Source organism: Candoia aspera, chromosome 10, assembly GCF_035149785.1.
Source record: "Candoia aspera isolate rCanAsp1 chromosome 10, rCanAsp1.hap2, whole genome shotgun sequence".
Classification (NCBI taxonomy): domain Eukaryota; kingdom Metazoa; phylum Chordata; class Lepidosauria; order Squamata; family Boidae; genus Candoia; species Candoia aspera.
In genome coordinates, this window is record NC_086162.1 from 6,135,511 (window position 1) to 6,155,091 (window position 19,581).

Consider the following 19,581-nt stretch of genomic DNA (forward strand, 5'->3'; position numbering starts at 1 on the left):
GACCGAGAGTTCTAGTCCTGCCTTGGGCACAAAGCCAGCTGGGTGACCTTGGGCCAGTCACTCTCTCTCAGCCCCAGGAAGGAGGCAATGGCAAACCACTTCTGAAATCTTGCCAAGAAAAATGCAGGGACTTGTCCAGGCAATCTCCAAGAATCGGACACAATTGAATGGATAATAATAATAATAATAATAGTAGTAGTAGTAGTAGTAGTTAGAAAGTAAAATGGACCCTAACTGGCACCTAGAAAAATATCCATGGCATTCTGGTACCTACATGTGCTGTGCTGGGGACTCCCAGTTTAGAGGATATTTGTTTGTAGCAGAAGAGAGCTGCCACTTTCTTTCTGCACATCATGTCTCGTTGTCAATGAATGTTTAATCTATTTCCACCTTCCTACTATCTCCCGGCAGACTGGCTGAGTGAGAACAGAAGGCAAGCTTCTATTTTCCTGCTTGCTGTTGCTTGAGTTCAAAAACAGATCTTCAGTTGTGTAAAGGCAAAGCACCATGTGGCCCTGTATTAAACAGGAAAGCCTGTCTCTTCTGCAGCAGGTGGAGGGAGGTATGCCAGACAAAAACGGAGGTTCTGCCAAACGTCTGGGGGGAAAAAGGCATCTCAGCACACCAGCACTGCTGCAAGGCTTGTTTGCAAAGAATTCCACACAATTGCAGGCCAGGTTCTGAACTGAACCATTTTCTTTAATTGCACATCATTGCTTTTGGACTTCTCCTCCAAGAAGCATTGACGGCACCTTCAAATACTGCTTGGATACTGAAGGCCAGATCAGCCGGCAGAACTTAGCTCCTCTTCTGCTCTCTGAGTTTGAAAAGGGCTCAGTCAATCTTCAAGCATTTCTGCCTGGTTCAAGAGAAGAGTGGGATAGGATATAGAAACGGAGACAGAGGGGCTTTGGAAGTGCTTTAGTTAAAACTTGCCAGTGGAGGCTTTTAACAAGCAGCAGAGTTGCAGGGGTAGGACATGCATATTAGTGGAGCATGATGCAAATGGAATAAATAAACCAGTAAACTTTTCACTCAAGTGTTTCCCCCTGGCCCTCAGGGACCAACTGATCCTTCTCATGACTCTTCTGGTACACAGCAGCATTCAGACAAGCAGCAGGATGCCTCATTGGTTTTTTTTTAATGGTCTCTAGCTAAAACGGCAGAGCAGCTGGTTTGATGGGTTCCCTAAGCATTTGGATCCTGGCTTTTGACCAGCCGGATAACAAGAGTTCATGATGGGTATGACATAACAAAGCTACTGCACCTCTGACTTCATGCCTTGTCCAGCTGGAGCTGTCTACTTACGAAAACACTGGGGGAGTTCTCCACTCCATGATCCATTTCCTTCACAGGTCAAAACAGCAGACAGGGAGAGCTGATAGCCTTCCAGACAGGTATAACTCACACTTGAGCCCCAACTGAAATCTGAGCCCATGACTCTTCCATTGGGAATAATTTGTGGAGATTTGCAGATGATAGCTAGAGAGAAAAAGGCACACTGAACTGAACAAGAGACCCAGAAGGCTAGAATTCACGTCCCAAGACTTCCATCATGGGCAGGTGAGTGTGCTCTACATAATGATGGAGCTTGTTGTCATTGCTGCAACTCTCCAGGCATAGCTTGTTCGAAGGGCTAGACTTCACACATGCTTCCCTGTTCTTCCTACTTGGGAAAAGGCATAAACAAATGCCACCCAAATACAAATGGTCATTTAATAAGGCCACAGCATGCAAATAACTGGATAGCAAATTGGCCATCTGTAGCACCTAGCCATAAAGTAGGGGAAATTCTAAACTTGCTTCTACAGCCAATCAGAAATCCTGGGAAGAAGAAGTATATTAACACTATGCACATCACTAGACAGGATGCTCTTACAGGCCCTTTCCCAAGTACTTCCATGTGCAACCATGTGCAAAGACAAGTTATCTTGATATATGGCTTCTGAATCCATCTGTAATCCAAATTTCTTCAAAAAGTCTCAGAATACTCTTTAAACCAGCCCTTCCTGGCCTTTCCGTTAATCACGTGGATTCAGAATAATGGGAGTCATAAACAGAGATGGGCATAAAAGGCCTTTTGAGGGTTCTTCATCTAACTTGTGGTTAGAGAAATGGGTGGGCAGTTTCTTCCAGATTTCTCAAGAGGAGGAAGAATTTCTCCTGCAGTTTCCTAAGAAGAGAGCTCTCCCCACCCCACCCCCAGCAGTGACAGCAGTACTGCTGCATAAAAAGTCTGATGGATGAGTTCTCTCGAGATCTTGGACAGAAGCATGGAAGGCTGCACTGGAGCGATTACACTACAGTGAAAGACAGAATAGATATCCACACTGCTGGATCACCTAGTGCAGGAAGACACATCCCACCTATGAGTCTTCCTCCAAGCTGTTCTAAGGCCAATTCTCTTTCGTCAAATTGAATGAAAATTGGGGGTGAGGAAGAAAGAGAGTTTCTTTATCTGGCTTTTGTGACTTATCCTATCTGGAGGATACCTGGCTGGGAAGAGCTCTTCTAGACCACAGGGAAATCCCACGTGTGCTGATTAAATTGGCCTTACCTTTGCAGACAGGTTTTGTACCATTCCAAGTCCGGTCCTTAGTGCAAGTTAAAGCAGAGGCTCTTTCTGACTCCATCATGTAGCCCGGCATGCACTGAAATGTGATGGTCTTATTATAGGTGAAGTCACTGCCCACTCGGATGCCATTGGCTGGTACTCCAGGGTCCCCACAGTTTATCACTTGGAAAAGGAGAAAGAAGATGAGCTGCAGATCTCAAAGGCAAGGCTGCAGAAATGGACCCACAATAATCAAAACAATAATATTATTTTAAAAGCAAATACTTACAGCAGCCCTCGAAGTCATATTCTCCCTGTATTGCATGGCGAGGCATAGTAAGAGCAGGGAGTCACTAGCTATCTTATCCCTAAACAGGGTGATGGATAAGTCTGTACCAGATCCCTTCCCAGTTGGAAATGTTGCAGCCCTATTTGCTACTTGCAAAATTGGGAAGGGGCTTCATTATTTCAACTGTGATTTACAGGAGTTAAAAATCACAGGAGTTCACTTACAGTTCTGATCAGTGGGTGGCCACTATCTCCTCCCTACAAAAATCCAATTCTGGTTAAAAGGGGGGAAAAAGATGATTTTGTTGATTATAGACTTATTAGCCCTCTTAACACAATCAGTGAGCTCTATGCAGGACATCTACAATGGAAATTTGGACTGGCTGAACAAGAAAACCTGCTCATAGAGGAGCAGGCTGGCTTTAGGGAAGACTGATCCACCATTGATCAGGACCTTGCATTTGAACACCTCCTTGAAAAAAGTTCTCCCGAAAAACAACCTCTCTCCATGTTGCTGTCACAGATTTCAAAGCAGTGTTTGATGCTTTCTCCCAAGTTAAACTGTGGAAGCCTCCTCAGCCAACCAGTGTCTACTTTATTTAGTATCTATGCTACATGAAGGCATGTCAGTCAAAGTAAGATGTAGCCCCCAGGTCCATCTCACCCAGTGCTCCTGAAACCAAGAAAAGTGTTAAGCAAAGCTGCATATTAGCCCCACTATTACTCAACTTATATATTAACTCCAGAGTGGGCTATCTCCACAATGTGGACTTTCTCTCCCCAAAAGTTGCTGGAAGACACATTTCTGTTCCATTCTATGCAGATGATGCAGCGGTACATTCAAGAACGCCCACTGGCCTTGAAAGAGCACCTAACACACTATTGCAAGGAACATCAGCTAGAACTCAATTATCAGAAAACTAATGTCATGGCATTTGTCAAAAGGCTCAAAAACCATTCCTGGAACATAGATGGCCACTAGATTCAAATAATTGGGGGTAGTTCATCATTCTGCTGTGAATAGGAAACACCATGGGAACTACATTTATTTATTTACTTATTTATTTGTCAAATTGCTGAAAATGCACAGAGGAGTTCATCTGCCATCCTTAAATACCTTAAGGCAAGACATGGCCATTATATACCCATGGTTCTCAAATTATTTGAGGCCAAGCTGTTAGCATAGCTTCTCTATTGTGCCCAGCTGGGTCCCAAATTTCTAAGAGAAGTCCTTCAAGTGCCTCTACTGACACTTTGTGACTAGAGATAGGCTTCATGAAAGTGGAGATTAGAGTGTGGTTGGCCATGCTCAACTATTGGCTCACACTATCTATCTTTTCTCCTTGTTCTTGTCCCACCAATCATGAGGGATGACTTCCAATCTGTATGCAAACAAGGTAATGGCAACTAAAAACTTATCCTTGGGTCTTTCGCCAGATGTTCTACCCAGCATGGGTTATGATGAGACCAAAACATTTCTTAAACAGTGCATAACAGATAAAGAGAGCCCAAACTTATTAACAGTGAATCCAGCAGACATTTTGCCTTCCCCATGGCATACCTAACTAAGCTGGAGGTCCCTAAGCCCAGAAGACCTTTGCTCTGGCATGATATCTTGACTTCCTTGAGACTCATACAGGAAGACTCCCTACTTCGAGTAGCATTGCCCTTGTGCCTCTGGATATTTAGAAATAACAGGGTATGTTTTGTGCCATAAGAAATAATGCTTGATTATTCAGAGTTCCCATGCTCATAAGGTATCTATCAAAAGAAGGGTTTATACACTGTATCTCCCTGCCAGTCCTTGCTCTGACGTTGCTTTCTTCTTAATAACTTCTGCATGGGAAGTCATAGAACACAACTTGCACTAAAATTGCTCAGAGGAGGCACCAGAACACTTACACAGAACTACAGGATGGAGAACTGGGCTCTTTGGAGGACAGGCAGTCTTTACACTTCTATATCAAAAGCACCATTTCTTAGGAATTTGGGACATGCCAATCTAGGGATGCTCATTGTTTATTTAATACCTTTTCATTCCACCGCTGGTAACAAAATGAGGCAGCAATTTAAAAATACTACACAGCAATAACATTTTTAAAATAAAAAAAAAATGGCAATTAAAAGCAAGGATAAAGGTGTAGATGTAACAAAAGAAGTAGTAAAGAAGCCATTCCATGGTTTTGGAACAAATAACTAAATAAAATAAAATAAAATACTGATAACACTAATGCTAAAAAGAATAAACTAAAAATAAATAGCAAGGTAGAATTTCAACTTTCCCTAGTAGGGTGCTCTGCAGCTTCCATAACTCTTAGTTGTTGGTCCAAGCACACCTAGAAAGCATCAAGTTGTGGAAATGAACTTCTTCATTGCTAACATCTTCCTCTGACCAACTCACCTGTACATTCTGGGGTATTCCCAGTCCAGGTTCCATTGACAGTACAATGCCTGCTGAGCACCCCTGTGGAATAATAGCCATCCCGACACTTGTATATGATGGAGCTGGAGAACACCAGGCCATCATTGAAGATTACTCTTGCATTGCTGGGTGTCCCAGGGTTTCCACATGATATCACTGCAACCAATAATGAATGAAGCATCAATCAAAAGAGTGCAACAGCAACCTGGGCTGCAAAGCATTTGCATTAATGTGCAGATATCAGTGCTGAGTTAGAAAAATCTAACTGGTAGATCTATATTTTCCATTGTGACTTGCAACAGTTGCCTGGTCAGTTGGGCAGAGAAAGATGACATCCCTAATTCTACCTCCTTAAAACTGAAGGCTGAAGATAGGACCCTCTAGAGCAAAGCAAGAGCTCTGCACTGAGTCATAGTGGGGAATCCTGCTGAGCTATGTGTTCTCCATCTGTCCTTGAGCTGACAAAATTCTACCAGCATGATATTCACTGTGCCCACTGCCAATCCTCTTCTCCCTGCATTGCCTTTGTTTCAAGTCACTGCAGTCCCCTAACTTCCCTTCAGAGTAATGGGTTTATTACCCTTGAACACTGTCAGAATTAAGGGGTGTGGGGGAAAGAACATGACTCTAACTCTGATACAACTAAGGGTGACTTAACTCTGAGTCAGGTGAAGGCAACATCATGAAGGACATTGCAGGAAACAACAGTTTGCTAGGCCAGTTCTGTACCACGGCTAAAAGCAAGGCCCCATAGTACATCTCCTTTTACAACTGGTCTAGCTAATCCAACGCTGCATATTCTGAATTCTGAGAGGGTTATGGAAATCTTTTGAAAGACTTATTCACAACATGCGGGAGCACTTAAAAAGCACTTTTTTCTCAAATAGTTAAAGCAGCCAGCATGGCCAATGATGAGGGACTTGGGTCATTGTAGACCAACTTTTCTGGAGGACAGCACCATCCCTGGTATGAGGTGACTGTTTTCAAAAGTTCCTGGGGTTTCCTCCTGTATATTTGGACCCTTATTTGTTGAGACTAGAAGTCCCAAAATGGGTGAGAATTCCTTGTGTTGCAATTCCAGGATATCTGGAGGAGCCAGGATGGAGAAGACTGAAAATGCTTCCTGAATTATGATGGTTGAATGGATTTTTTGGGCTACAATCCTAAATACACTTATTGGGAAGTAAACCCCATCATCTGGAGTGTGATGGACATATGAAGAGGATTGAGCTACGGGACATGTTTAAAGCATCCACCTGTATGGTAGAATGTGCATTTGAATGTGTCCTGGAAAATAAACCAAATTCCAGGTTTTCTCATATATCTCCCATTGAACATTATGTTCTGCACTCTTCAACTGTTTCCTCTTCTCTCGAGCATGCTATAAAACATGGTTAAATATTTACAGAAAAATACAAGTTAGTATTTTGCATTGATGAGTTTTTCTTCCATAAACCTAACACAGCTCCTTAAGTTTTGCATCAGTATTAGATTCTACATTATAGCCAACAGAGTTTTAGTGAGATCTCTTTCTATGAAGGCAGCATTCTCCTCAAAAGAGCAAGCGCAGGTCATCCAGATATCCAGATTTTACTGCCACAATGTGCAAATTTAAAACTCTCTCCCATAGAAAAAAATTGCACAGCCTGTCTAGAACAGGTGGCTTTTCAACCCCCCCTGGATCTTAAAACAGGTAACACTTTATAAAAGGGAGCTGGGCATAATGTGCTGTTACCTCCTCAATTAAATACATGTATTAAAAAGGCTGTTTGCCTTGGAGAGTCATCTGCCTGTTCCAGCCTGTCATTCTGATCCCTCTTCTGAATTAACGGCCTGGTGCTCCCTGCTGCATTTTCCTTGCCATTCAGTCACTGGCCCAAGAGTCCTCCCTATTAAGTGATTACAATGTCTTTGCTGAAATCCAGCTTTGGAACGAGATGCAGTGGGGTGCCTCCAGTGTCTTTTCAAGTCCTTGCTCGTGAGCTGGCAGTTCCACGCCATTTTAACAGCCACTCACAGTTTGCTTGGAAGATAAAAGGGAAATGGTGGGATGATGGTATGAATAAGGACAACGCGCAAGGAATGGAAAGGAATGGCCATACCAGAACATACGACAGACCTGCTAAAACAGAACAAGGGGCATTTATTTGACAAACAAGGAAATATCCTTTAGCCCCTGTGTGTCCCATTCAAGTGGTTTAGTTTTAAACAAAAACTCATTTGCAAATGCAATCAGAGGTAATGAAACATCACGGCAAGCTGGGCATGAAAAGAGAAGCACCATCCATGGCAAACTATTTTTGCAAACTCTCAGAACATGCCTTTGTTTCTCATCCCAGCCCTGTTTGGTGCCAGAAGAAGGACGAAAAAAGCTTTTGTCTGGTTGCTGTTTGTGTGTTTGCTTGTTTTTGTTTTAATGCCAATTTCCATTTTAAATCTCACTGGAAATTAAAGCTAAACGAAGCCTGACTCTTCAGTCTGGTAAGGGGATCCTGGTTACAAGGCAGCTTATGTCGCATAAAACAGAAATGCTAACACAGCAGAGCTCTAATGAAATGCGATTAATTAGCTTGCTTCATTCTGAAACATTTGTGGCCTTTGAAATATTGATTGGGGTTCTTTAAAAAAAATGTTTTTCCCTCTGAATTTTTATGGTTATAGGGCGGAGGAAAAAAAAGACTTGAAATTAACAGTCCCTCTGGAGAATAAACACTGCTGCTTTTGCTGCCAAATGTTCTAGAATGGGCTGAAGCATATGCCTGCTGTGTCTGATTCTCAGAGGCAGCGGAGGGCAACACAAATGTGTGGACAGCTGGGGAGCACACCGGGGAAACCACATTCCTCTGAGTCCACCTAAAGTCTCTACAGCAGTCCACAAGTCTCTCTGAAGCAGAGGGCTTGATACATAACTACCCCCTACCTAGGAACTGAAACTCTAAGCAAGAAGCTTAAATCCCCCATAGTCAACCCAGGTAGCTTCTCCATAGGTAATTTGTTTTTTAGGATAACTTGGAGATCCTCTTGGACTCATGACTCCTGCTCGAAGAGCAGGTGGCAGTCATGGCCAGAAGGGCCTTTGCACAACTTTGTGTTGTGCGCCAGTTACACCCCTTCCTGGAGTGAGAGGCCCTTTGAACGGTCACTGACGCCCTGGTCATCTCCCATATAGACTACTGCAACACACTCTACATGGGGCTACCCTTGAAGAGTATCCAGAAGCTTCAGTTGGTCCAAAATGTGGCCACGCGAACAGTGATGAGTGCTCCAAGATCAGCACACAAAACACCTTTACTGCGCGAGTTGCATTGGTTGCCAGTTTGCTTCCGGGTCCAATTCAAGGTGTTGGTTATCACCTTTAAAGCCCTACGTGGCATGGGGCCAGGCTACCTATGGGACCGTCTCACCCCCGCTACATCAACCCGTCCCACCTGATCATGCAGAGAGGGCACGTTGCGGACCTCGTCTGCAAGAGAATTCCATCTGGTGGGGTCCAGGAGGCGGGCCTTCTCTGCAGTAGCTCCCGCCCTTTGGAACATCCTTCCCCTGGAAGTGAGGTTAGCCCCCTCCCTCCTGGACTTCAGAAAACAGCTGAAGACCTGGTTTTGCCGCCTTGCCTGGAATAGGGAGGGGAAGAGCCATTTTTGGGGCTGGTTGGTTCCCTAGTTCCGCCGGGACTGGTTTTATTCCCGCATGGTTTGAATTAGACCTGCCATGGCTTGGAATTCATTGCAGTTTATGCTGACTGATTATTGGTTGTATTTATGATTTTATTGAAATTTTAAATTGTTTTTATTGTGAACTGCCTAGGGTCCCCCGTGTGGGGGAGATGGGTGGTGATAAAAATGTGATAAATAAATAAATAAGATAAATTCCTGTTCTCGTATGTTAACTTTCCTTTCAGGGTAATTTGGTTTTGCTGCTGCTGTTCTGCTGTAATTTCCATTTTAATAATTCTGGCTTTCCCCCCAGTTTAACATTGTATCCTCTCCTTCCCCTATCTTGGTCAACAAAGCCTTGATTGGCTCTAAAAGGATATTCGTTGTGATCACTCTGGGCAGATTCCCTGTTTTGCGCAATGAGAGTGGTGAATGGGCATAGCTTCTTCTAGAAGCATTTTGTACTGTTCCTTGCTTTTAGGTGCTATTTCAGTCCTTGAATCTGCTTACAGCATTGGTCCAGAAGACCAAAAAATGCAGGGTAATTGAAGTTTGAGCCTCATTTAGTTTCTGAACGGTGTGCTAGAAGGGCCACACTTCAAAATGTGAGTGGAGCCAGGACAAAATGAAACAAAAGATAAATGCTTAATTAAAATTCAGTTTGCTTAATTCAATAATTTTCCCCATCTGCCATAGTGACAGTTACAATTTGCTGCCAGTTTTGGAGGAAGTCTGGAGGCTTCACACAGGGCTTCATGGAACAGCATGCAGCTTTGAGACCTCAGGTTCTCCACCTTTGAGCATACAAGGAGGAAACTGCCTCAGGAACCAAATGCTGAAACGTACGGTGATGCAGTCTTTTGGGAGAAGAGAATTATATGCATCGTGAAGCCTCCTCTGAACCACCTTAAGATGGCCTTCTGCAGAAGAGAATACTATCTCATGACCAGGGATAGGCCAGTCAACTTCATGGCATGGGAAAGGTAGGTGACACCATGGGTTCTTCATCTCAAGCAGAGAACTGTCTTGGTTGCCCTTGTCATGATTTGTTATGTTCTTTTCCAAGAGCATCATTCCATGATTTAACCTTAGTGTTCAAACACCTTTCCTCCAAATATCTTCTTCCCATCTCCTGGTCTTGGATACAAATCCTAGGGCCTGTGAACTATACTTCAGTTGTGAATTACTTTCTGTACCTAACATGTGTTGGAAGTTCTGGCAAATCCAGCATGCCTCATTTGCATGTGAATTAACATGTAAATTAAGTTGCCCCACAATGCAACTCTGAGGAAGCTGTTTGCTGCCACTCCCACTTCCTCTTTCGCTCTCTTCCCCCTTTCTCCACCCAGGGAGAGGCAGCATGGATGCTGCTCTCTTCATCAGGGCCAGGTGCTTGGGCCTTGATGAGGGATTCTGCCCCTTTCTTTCACATACCACTTGGCAGCTGTAGGGCTGAGAGTCTAGGGCAAACTATGTAATTAGGAAGAAAAGAAGAACAAAGGAACTTCATCTTTTTCAACCAAGATGGATGTTACAGAACAACAAAGAATAAAGTCAGTAAGCTTCTTTTTTACTTATCTTAACCTAACGTGTCTAAGCATGTGATTCTTTATGCTTGGGAGGGCTGAGTGTGTAAGAGCCATAACTTGCATATTCTCTGGCATGCTCATTGAAGCTATCTAAGATCATTTTCTTTTTCTGTGCCAGCTTCTCAGCTGTGTTATAAGCTCTGCTCCATTTCAGTGGTTCTAGCAGGCCGCCGACTTGGCTTCGACATTAAATGACCTCCAGACATGGCATTATATTGGTAAATCTGTGATTAAAAAGTCCTGCCTGGGATCCATATTCCTGGCTCCTTCTGAACCTGACAAATTATTTATCTTGGAATTGATATACCCAACCCGTCCCTGTTGCAGCAATAAAATAAAATAACAAATGAAGATCTTTGAAGTAGTGGTGGGGGGACTATCAAGCATCAGGACAATAATAGGCTCTGGCATCTTTTCAATCCTTGCCTGAACCAGTTTACAATATATTTCCAGTGCACTTACAGAGCTTGGCTTTCTGATCAGCCAGAGAGAAGCACACACTTGCTTGGGTCTCCGTACGTGCCGTTTGCCTGTCTCCTCTGGCATTTGTGCTTTTCCTCTGATTGATTCTAAATACAGAAGTAACAATAATCCCCTGAAAAGACTGCTGGAGTTTTAGTACACTGGATTACCTGGTGTCCTTTTTTATTCTTCCCCAAAATGCTAACTGAATATATATGTTTATTAGGCTTCTAAAGAGGACGCTAAATGTAACTTTATCTAGCATGAGAGGGCTTAATGGAGTCATTTTTTAAGAAAAGAAAGATGTCACCATGACAACAGGCTTTTTCCCTGCTGATCACCCTTATATCGAAATATGGTAAGGGAAGCTTGGAAAATTTAATGTGAGTCTTTGCACCCAGCCAGTCACACGCTTGGAGTCACAAGGTGTGATGGCCACTTAGACCAGCTTCAGAAGGGAGTTTTTCCTGGATGTTAGCTATGATCCCTAAGGGAACCTTCAGAGTAAAGGTAGAGGACTCTAGGGATTAGTTATTGGGCATGGGCAACTGATGGCTTATGACTGGAATGAACAATAACAACCCATATTTGGGGGAAGTATTTTTATCAGCCACCAAAGGAGGATGTGAGACTCTGGTGTAAAAAAAGGCAGGGCTGGAATATTCAATCTCTTTTTTCAGTTTTATTGTTTGAAGTATAGTCTTTAAAAAGGGTGAATACGCTCTCCAACAACGTCTGGTGGTGGTAGCTTTGCAAGATTTTTTAAAATTCTCATTCCTCAAATTGGATAAGAACTTGCAGAAAAAATACAGGAGTATTTCTCTGCCTGGTGCCAGTTTTTTTGCTACAAAGCTTTAAGAAGCCCAATCTCAGAGGGCTCCAGAGGGTGCAAAAGAATCACAAAGGGGGAAATGGGCAAGCGATATGCAACCATGCCCACTCTTATCTTTCAAGCTTGCTTGTGACCTTCCCAGAGGTTCAGGACAACCAGCATGTTGAGTTAGATGGTTGCCTGGTGTGATCTAGCAAACCTCTCCTAGGTTTAAACATTTGTAGTATAAAACACCTTAAATTTCTGGACAATTCTGCTGTGCTGTACAGATTTGGCATTAGAAAACAACCCTAATGCTTGAATCTGGTCTGGCCAGTGAAGCTGAAATGTGTAGCTGAAATGTGTAGCCTTTTAAATCCTTTAAAAAGATTTAAAAATTGTTTGACAACACTGCCTTCCCCAATTTTTTGCCCTCCAGATGGAATGTATGTTAGTTCTTACATTGCCAGGCTGTGGATTACACATCCTGTATCCAATGCTTCTGGGAAGTCCACGCTGGTGAAGGTGAGGTGGCTGAGAGCTAGAAGTCTCTGAAAGTACCATAATCTCACTATATGTGGCCTCTACCATTAATTCACCAATATATGGAACTATCCTTCCAGCTTCTGTGCAAACAGCAAAAATATTTATATTAAAGATTAAAATAAAAGAATATTATGTTTTTGTGTTGGTTTCAGAGGTTGTAAGCCACCCACGGTCACTGTTGTGAGACGGGTTGCCACATAAATCCAATAAACAAATGTGTGAAACAATGGACATACAGTGGTGAAAGGGAAGAAAAGAACTCAGAAAGCCTAAAACACTCCGAATCATCTTGACTTGCTCCCTCTTGCTCCTTGCAGGCTGACCAAGTGACCACACCCACCTTCGCATTCTGGCTGAGTGCCACTCCATGATCCATTGGCTTGACATAGTCTTTGCAGCGAGCCCCACAGCGTGTAACCTGGCTCACAGCTAAACCAGACCGTGCTGTTCACATTTAATTCGTTTTCACCATGCCGGATACCGTGCGAAGGGATTCCTGGGTCGCCACACAGTCCCTGGATGCTTCCTGTCAAAGGAAAGTGGAAGTTCTGTCACTGGAGCATGCCATGTTATCCTCATCTCTCCTCTGCCCCTTGGCGGAGAGTGCCGCTCACCGTGAGCTCTGACGGAAGACTTAATGGAGGCCGAAAGGAACTGGAGACAAGGAAGCTGGCCCAGTGAAATACCATTTGGGAATTGAGAAGAAAGAACACGGGTCTCCAGATGTAGGAAGAATAGGGAAGAGAAGAGCAGGCAAGGCATCAGCACCAGGAGATGGGGCCCATCTGGGGCTTGAAGAATGACCAAGCCACCTCTGAAAATAGAGAGGTTTTACATTTCTGGAGGGTGATCATCCAGGCAGGCATCTGTGTATTCTTCAGCGTGACAAAGCAATGTGTAGTGTCGATGTGTGTGTATTGTGTGTGCTTTCCCTTTATGCTGGGTCTGAGTGTATAGCTGTGCAATGAAGGGCACCAAGCGGATCATAGGAACTCTGCTCTGAGTCACGTGACTAGGAGGGAGGAAGGCCTCTCCCATAGGGATGCATGGGGCATTTGGGGGGAATGTTTTTCTCTGCAGCCCAAAACCAGATTCCACCCCTTTTTTTCAGTCTCACAATACCAGATTTGGTCCTGTTCTATTCAGGATTTGAAGAGTTATCCCAGAGACAGAGGTGGAATTCTGAGATACAGTTTCGACCCCATTTACATGTTTTCTCTCCAACATTGCATTGGGTTGGAAAAAGAACGAGAGACCTGACTAGTCGTCCTTACACTTCTATATCAAAAGCACCATTTCTCAGGAATTTGGGATGTGCCGATCTAGGGACGCTCATTGTTTATTTAATACCTTTGCACTCCTCCACTGGCAGCAAATCTAGGCAGCAAATTTAAAAATACTAAGCAGCAATAAGGTTTTTAAAAAATGGCAATTAAAAGCCAGGATAAAGGTGTAGATGTAACAAATAAAAGGATTAGTAAAGAAGCCACTCAGTGGTTTTGGAGCAGAGCAAATAATGCAAATACATAAACAAACAAACAAACCGCAATACAAAGAATAAAATAAAATAAATAACAAGACAGCAGCTCAGCATTCCCTCGCACGGTGCCCTACAGCTGTCATCTCTCTTAGCTGTTGGTCTAAGCATGTCTAAAAAGCATCAAGCTGTGCAAATGAGAGCCAGTTTGGCCTAGTGGTTAAGGTGCTGGGCTAGAAACCAGGAGACTGAGAGTTTTAGTCCTGCCTTAGGCATGAAAGCTGGCTGGGTGACCTTGGGCTGGTCCCTCTCTCTCAGCCAATCAGGCATGGTAGGAGAGTTCTAGTCCCGCCTTAGGCCTGAAAGCCGGCTGGGTGACCTTGGGCCAGTCCCTCTCTCTCAGCCCAACCCACCTCACAGGGTTGTTGTTGTGGAGAAAATAGGAGGAGGAAGGAGTATTAGGTATGTTTGCCACCTTGAGTTATTTATAAATAATAAATAATAATAATAATAATAGTGGGATAAAAACAAAAAAAAAAATAGCGTCCTTTGGCCAACTCATCTGCACATTCTGGTGCATTCCTGGTCCAGGTTCCACTGATATCCTATACTGAGACCTACATTTAGACTGCAGACCCTTCTCCATCCCTGTTTCTGCACTTTTGTGGATAATATGTCACTACAGAAATGTGGTGTCTGTGGTTCAAGCAACAAATACACACACACACACACACAATATATATAACCCTCAGTACAATCCCAAGCAGATGTACACAGCAACAGCTACCCCTGTTTACATATTTTTCATTTGGTTTGGTTTGTCAATTCTGGTCTGTTTCAAACTGGAAGTTTCAAGGTGCTCCGAAGCCACCTGTTACCTTTGCAGAAAGAGAGCTGCTGGCTTTGTTGGGAATCCAGCAGAGAAGCAGTGCTCCGACAGGCCAGTAAGTCCTTTCCTCGACTGTTAAGAGGGGAGCATGGTGACCAAGGAGGCCATCTTGCAGGGATGATCTGACTGCTGGAACGGTGCCTGAACCTTTTGCCATGCGGAGGCCGTCTGTTCTCGCCTCTTTCCACCAACCCCTTTTCCAAGCATGCAGTCTCCAAATCCAGCCTGGAGCCTTGCTTGCATGGGAGACCCAATGATTCTTTCATCACTATTCCTTTTAATTGGACATGTAGGGGACTGAGCTAGACATCTCCTCCCTGTAAAGCACCACCAACGGGCCACCTATTTTCCTCCAAAGCAACTTTGCAAATCGTTCTTCTGACTGAATATCTAGTGAGAGCCTTTTTCTTCTAAATCCCCTTTTATGGAAATATTTCCTTGTAAACAAAGAAGGAGGCACACCCCCAAGTCTTTAATGCACAAGGGCTGGTATCAAAAGGTGATGCAACATTAACTACACCCCAGACCCTGCTGTGAAGCTTTCCACAGCCCACATTGCATGCAGAATTATTTACTTATTTAACAGTAGAACACCTTCTGATTTCAAGGTCTTTAATTGCAGTCCAAAGTGAACTAAGCAGCTGGCCAATCTAGCGTTTCACTGACTGGGCGTGTCATGAGACTACAGCAGCTCATGTTGATCACCAAAGAATTCAGGCAAGAGACAGAGATGGGACAGATCCTTCCAAGGGTCATGTCAGGGTAGAGGACACACAGTCAGAATTGGCCTTTATATTCTTAGGTACACCTGAATTTAGATACCTTTAGAAGGGATCCAACAGGCCAAACTTTCCATAGCTGTTGCCTGTCACAGCCACACAGAGGTACCAGTTTGGGGAAAGAAGCGCTATTTTCTGAGATAAAATATCACTGAATATTAACTATGGAGAGAAGGAAAAAATGGGTGTTGCCTATTCCCTTCAGACACTACCTATATATATTTTTTTCAAGCAGCACCAGGAAAACAGTGGAGTAGATATTGAGCCAGATAACCCCTTGACCTGCTCCTAATCTGGCCTCGACTGAAAACATTCTGAATCCTAATCCACATTATTCCAAGATGATAACTCCAGAGCTTTAAGCTACTGCCACATATCAAATATGAGAGCCTAACTAGAGCCCTGCTGGATCAGATTAAGGGACCTTCCTTGTTGTTTGATTCACATTTTGGGGAAATCCACGTGGTGAACGTAGTAACTTTTGAAGGAGAAATGTCCTTCTAAACTAGTCTTCCCCAACTCTCAAACCCAACTGCTAACAGGCCTATGCTGTCTGAGGATTAACAGAGCTGACATCCAGCCCATCTGAAAAGTATAAGATGGATGGAGACTCCACTTAAAAAATGAAACAGGCACAAGCCAGCAAGTTCTACCAAAAACTACCTTCTCCTATGCTATGTAGTGAGCTTTACATATGCTGAAAATATATGTGCTGTACAAATTATGAATCAGTCATATAGCGAAGTCTTCTGCCCTCTAATTGGTAAGACTGTCTGCTGCAACTCTTAATTAATTAATTAAGAAATGGGCTTTGGCTGTTTGTTTGTTCCTGAATGTGTGACTAAATACCTGGAAAGTTGAGATTTATAACTGTGCCTTGTATGAAATCTGACAAGACATCAGGAAAAGTCACAACTTCTTGAAGGTGTTCCCCACAGCTACCACAAATGGACCCATGCCAACTCCAAATCATATTCTTCTCCAAATCCAGATGGTTGCATAGCCTTAACAAGCAATGCTATTCAAGGAGATGAGAATAAAGCAATCCATATGGCCCCCCGTGGTACCCACCTCTTTCGCTGCTAAGTTTTCTTACCTGAGCAATGAGGTAGAGAGCCACTCCAACGCCCATCAAGCTGGCACATGCGGGTGGAATTGCCAATCAAGCTCCTGCCTTCTTGGCAGCTGTAGCGCACCACTGCACCCACGGTATGGACATCACCCAAGATCTGGGCATAAGGTGGGGATCCAGGATGGCCACAGGAGACCACTGAAACAAGGAAGCAACAAGTGTTCAGTGCAACCTATAAAGGGGTGCACTACATCTACATCTACATCTACTATATCTACAACTACTACATCTACATCTACTATATCTACATCATCTACATCTACATCTACTACATCTACATCTACTACATCTACATCTTCTACATCTACATCTACTACATCTACATCTACATTTACTACATCTTCTACATCCACTACATCTACATCTACATCTACTACATCTACATCTTCTACATCTACATCTACTACATCTACATCTACTACATCTTATACATCTACTACATCTACATCTACATCTACTACATCTACATCTACATTTACTACATCTACTACATCTACATCTACTACATCTACATCTTCTATATCTACATCTACTATATCTGCATCTTCTACATCTACATCTTCTACATCATCTACATCATCTACATCTATTTAGCTATCTGATTTTTATACTGCCACAATTGTACGGTTCATGGCCTTTGGCTGATGGGTCTTTGTTTAACCATGATTTTTGGGCAAACCATCATGTCCAGATTAAAAAATATATATGATATAGCAGAGGTAGGGCTACAGTTCTGTGGTCAGGAGGCACATTTGATTGAGAGGCAACAGCTGCAGTAGACAGGACAATGGTGCAAAATGGATACTGACCACTTCATACATGTGACCAAGATTGGGCAGGTTGATTCTTTAGGCTTGCAAATTAAAGGTTGTTCTCTCCTAGCCAGTAGGTCAATGGTTAATAACAAAAGTCTGTCTGTTTGGGTCTGATTCCAAAAAGTTGTTTTAGAATGTGTGGGAGTGCTTAAGGCAATGGGCTGGAAACCAGGAGTCTGTGAGTTCTAGTCCTACCGTGGGCACAAAAGCCAGCTGGGTGACCTTGGGCCAGCCACTCTCTCTCAGCCCAAGAGCCAATCAGGCGTGGTATGAGAGTTCTAGTCCCGCCTTAGGCGTGGAAGCCGGTGGGTGCCCTTGGGCCAGTCCCTCTCTCCCAGCCCAACTCACCTCACAGGGTTGTTGTTGTGGGGAAAATAGGAGGAGGAAGGAGTATTAGGTATGTTCCCCGCCTTGAGTTATTGATAAAAATAATAAAGGCGGGATAGAAAATAAATAAATATATAAATATTTTTTTTAAAAAATAGTCCCTGTTTGCAAGGCTTTCAATAGGCTACATCTTTTCTGGGATCTCTTGGCTACCCTCCACAACTGCCCTGTGAACCTGGATAAAGAGTTGCAAACAGCACCCCATGCTTGTCAGAATACCTTTTGGAAATGAGATCTGAAGCAATGCACAGCCCTACTATTGCTTTGAAATAGTGAACAAATGATCGGATTCTCTGATTTATTCTCCCTGATTGTAAACACTTAGCTATGCTCTCTGCTGATTTGCTAGCTGGCTGTTATGGGCAACACTGTCTCAGATGGGTCAGATGTCTACGCTCTTTGAAAAATCAATGTTTCTCCACTTCCACAAAGACCAGTGCCTGATCTAAAGGTTTTTGTATTTCCTTAACTAAATCTTAGTCTTCACCACCCCAATTCCTTTTCATGATGTCTAAAAAATGGTAATGGTGAAAATCTGAGTGGGAGGCATGAAATATACTCTGTAGTAAGAGAAAAAAGGGCTACATGAAATGTATTTGCAAAACAAAACACATTTTTGTGTTCTAAAATTCTGTCAATGAGCTCCAAGTTAAGTCTGTGAGAAGACTTCCAAGGAGATGGTCTGAAAGGGAATGCTTAAGAACTCAAATAATAATTTAAGAACGGATCCCCCATGAATTACACGTAAGCTGAACACTGCAGCAGTGACAGCACTTCTGAAGATTAACAATTTCCTGCATGCCCCATTTCTCTAAAAATGAATTCACTTATAGTAGTAGATACTTTTAACTAGAAATGCCTGAAACTGAGAAATAATATCTTTTGTATTCCCCTTTGCAGTGGTATTGTCACACACAAAATACCCTTTAACAATATGCAATTGTCAGCCACTTCCATTCATCGTTTCTCCCCGAGCCAATTAGACAGAAATGGGAATTGCCTGTTCCCTGCTTTTCTTGACTAATATGGGCCCACTGCTGAAACTGTCCTGTGAGCTATAGGCAGGATCCTCCTGTAAAATTATGACCTCAGCAGTGGGTGTCTTCAACTTTATACAGCCAGTGACCCAAAAATGAAGAAGTAAAACAAAGAGGCCTGTATGGAGAACCATTCTGGGATAGCTCAACTCATTACTAAGCTGCACCGTCATAGCTTGAAAGAGAAGTGAATTTTGGAATTGTTGCGATAATGACAAGGCAGCCAAGAGATTTTCTGCAATCTCTCGTCTCCCATCTCACAACATTAACAGAAGCATCCTGTGCGAAATTCAGCTATAAATTCAGCTTCAAAACGCCAGTAATACAAAGACTTAGGCCATTGTCAAGCGTCCTGAGAATAATACTCAAAGATAAAACAGAAATTTCTTTTGAAATGGGAAAAAAACAGAAAAAGCAGGGCAGACTTTGGTACAGCTTTACAGTCAAAAGGCTGAGAAGCTTGTTCTTGAAGACTGAACTGGACCGTCCAAGAACTACAAGGAAATCTTCAGGAACACAAGTCTTAATGGAGTGGCACATTCTCCCTCTGTGTCCTCAACAGTTTGATCACTCCTAATAGGTTGAACTTACTGCTTGTTGAAAGCAGTGCCTCTCCAGGAGAAGGCATCTATCACCTCATGCAGTGTTTCTCGACCTTGGTAACTTGTGGACTTGTGTGGACTTCAACTCCCAGAATTCTCCAGCCAGCATGCATCTTTTGAACTCTGCGGACTGTG

The 19,581-nt window shown here is 43.2% G+C and overlaps 1 protein-coding gene across 2 annotated transcripts in view; it reads right to left on the minus strand.

Moving 5' to 3' along the window:
• CSMD2 (CUB and Sushi multiple domains 2) overlaps nt 1–19,581 on the minus strand; it is a 643,348-nt gene that overhangs the window by 17,393 nt on the left and 606,374 nt on the right. For both annotated transcript variants that reach the window (XM_063311620.1, XM_063311621.1), the window contains 5 exons: nt 16,570–16,743; nt 12,669–12,854; nt 5,244–5,420; nt 2,558–2,737; nt 1,309–1,482 (listed from right to left, as the gene is read on the minus strand). In XM_063311620.1, the coding sequence (XP_063167690.1) occupies nt 1,309–1,482; nt 2,558–2,737; nt 5,244–5,420; nt 12,669–12,854; nt 16,570–16,743 (891 nt within the window). The remainder of the gene's footprint in view (nt 1–1,308; nt 1,483–2,557; nt 2,738–5,243; nt 5,421–12,668; nt 12,855–16,569; nt 16,744–19,581) is intronic.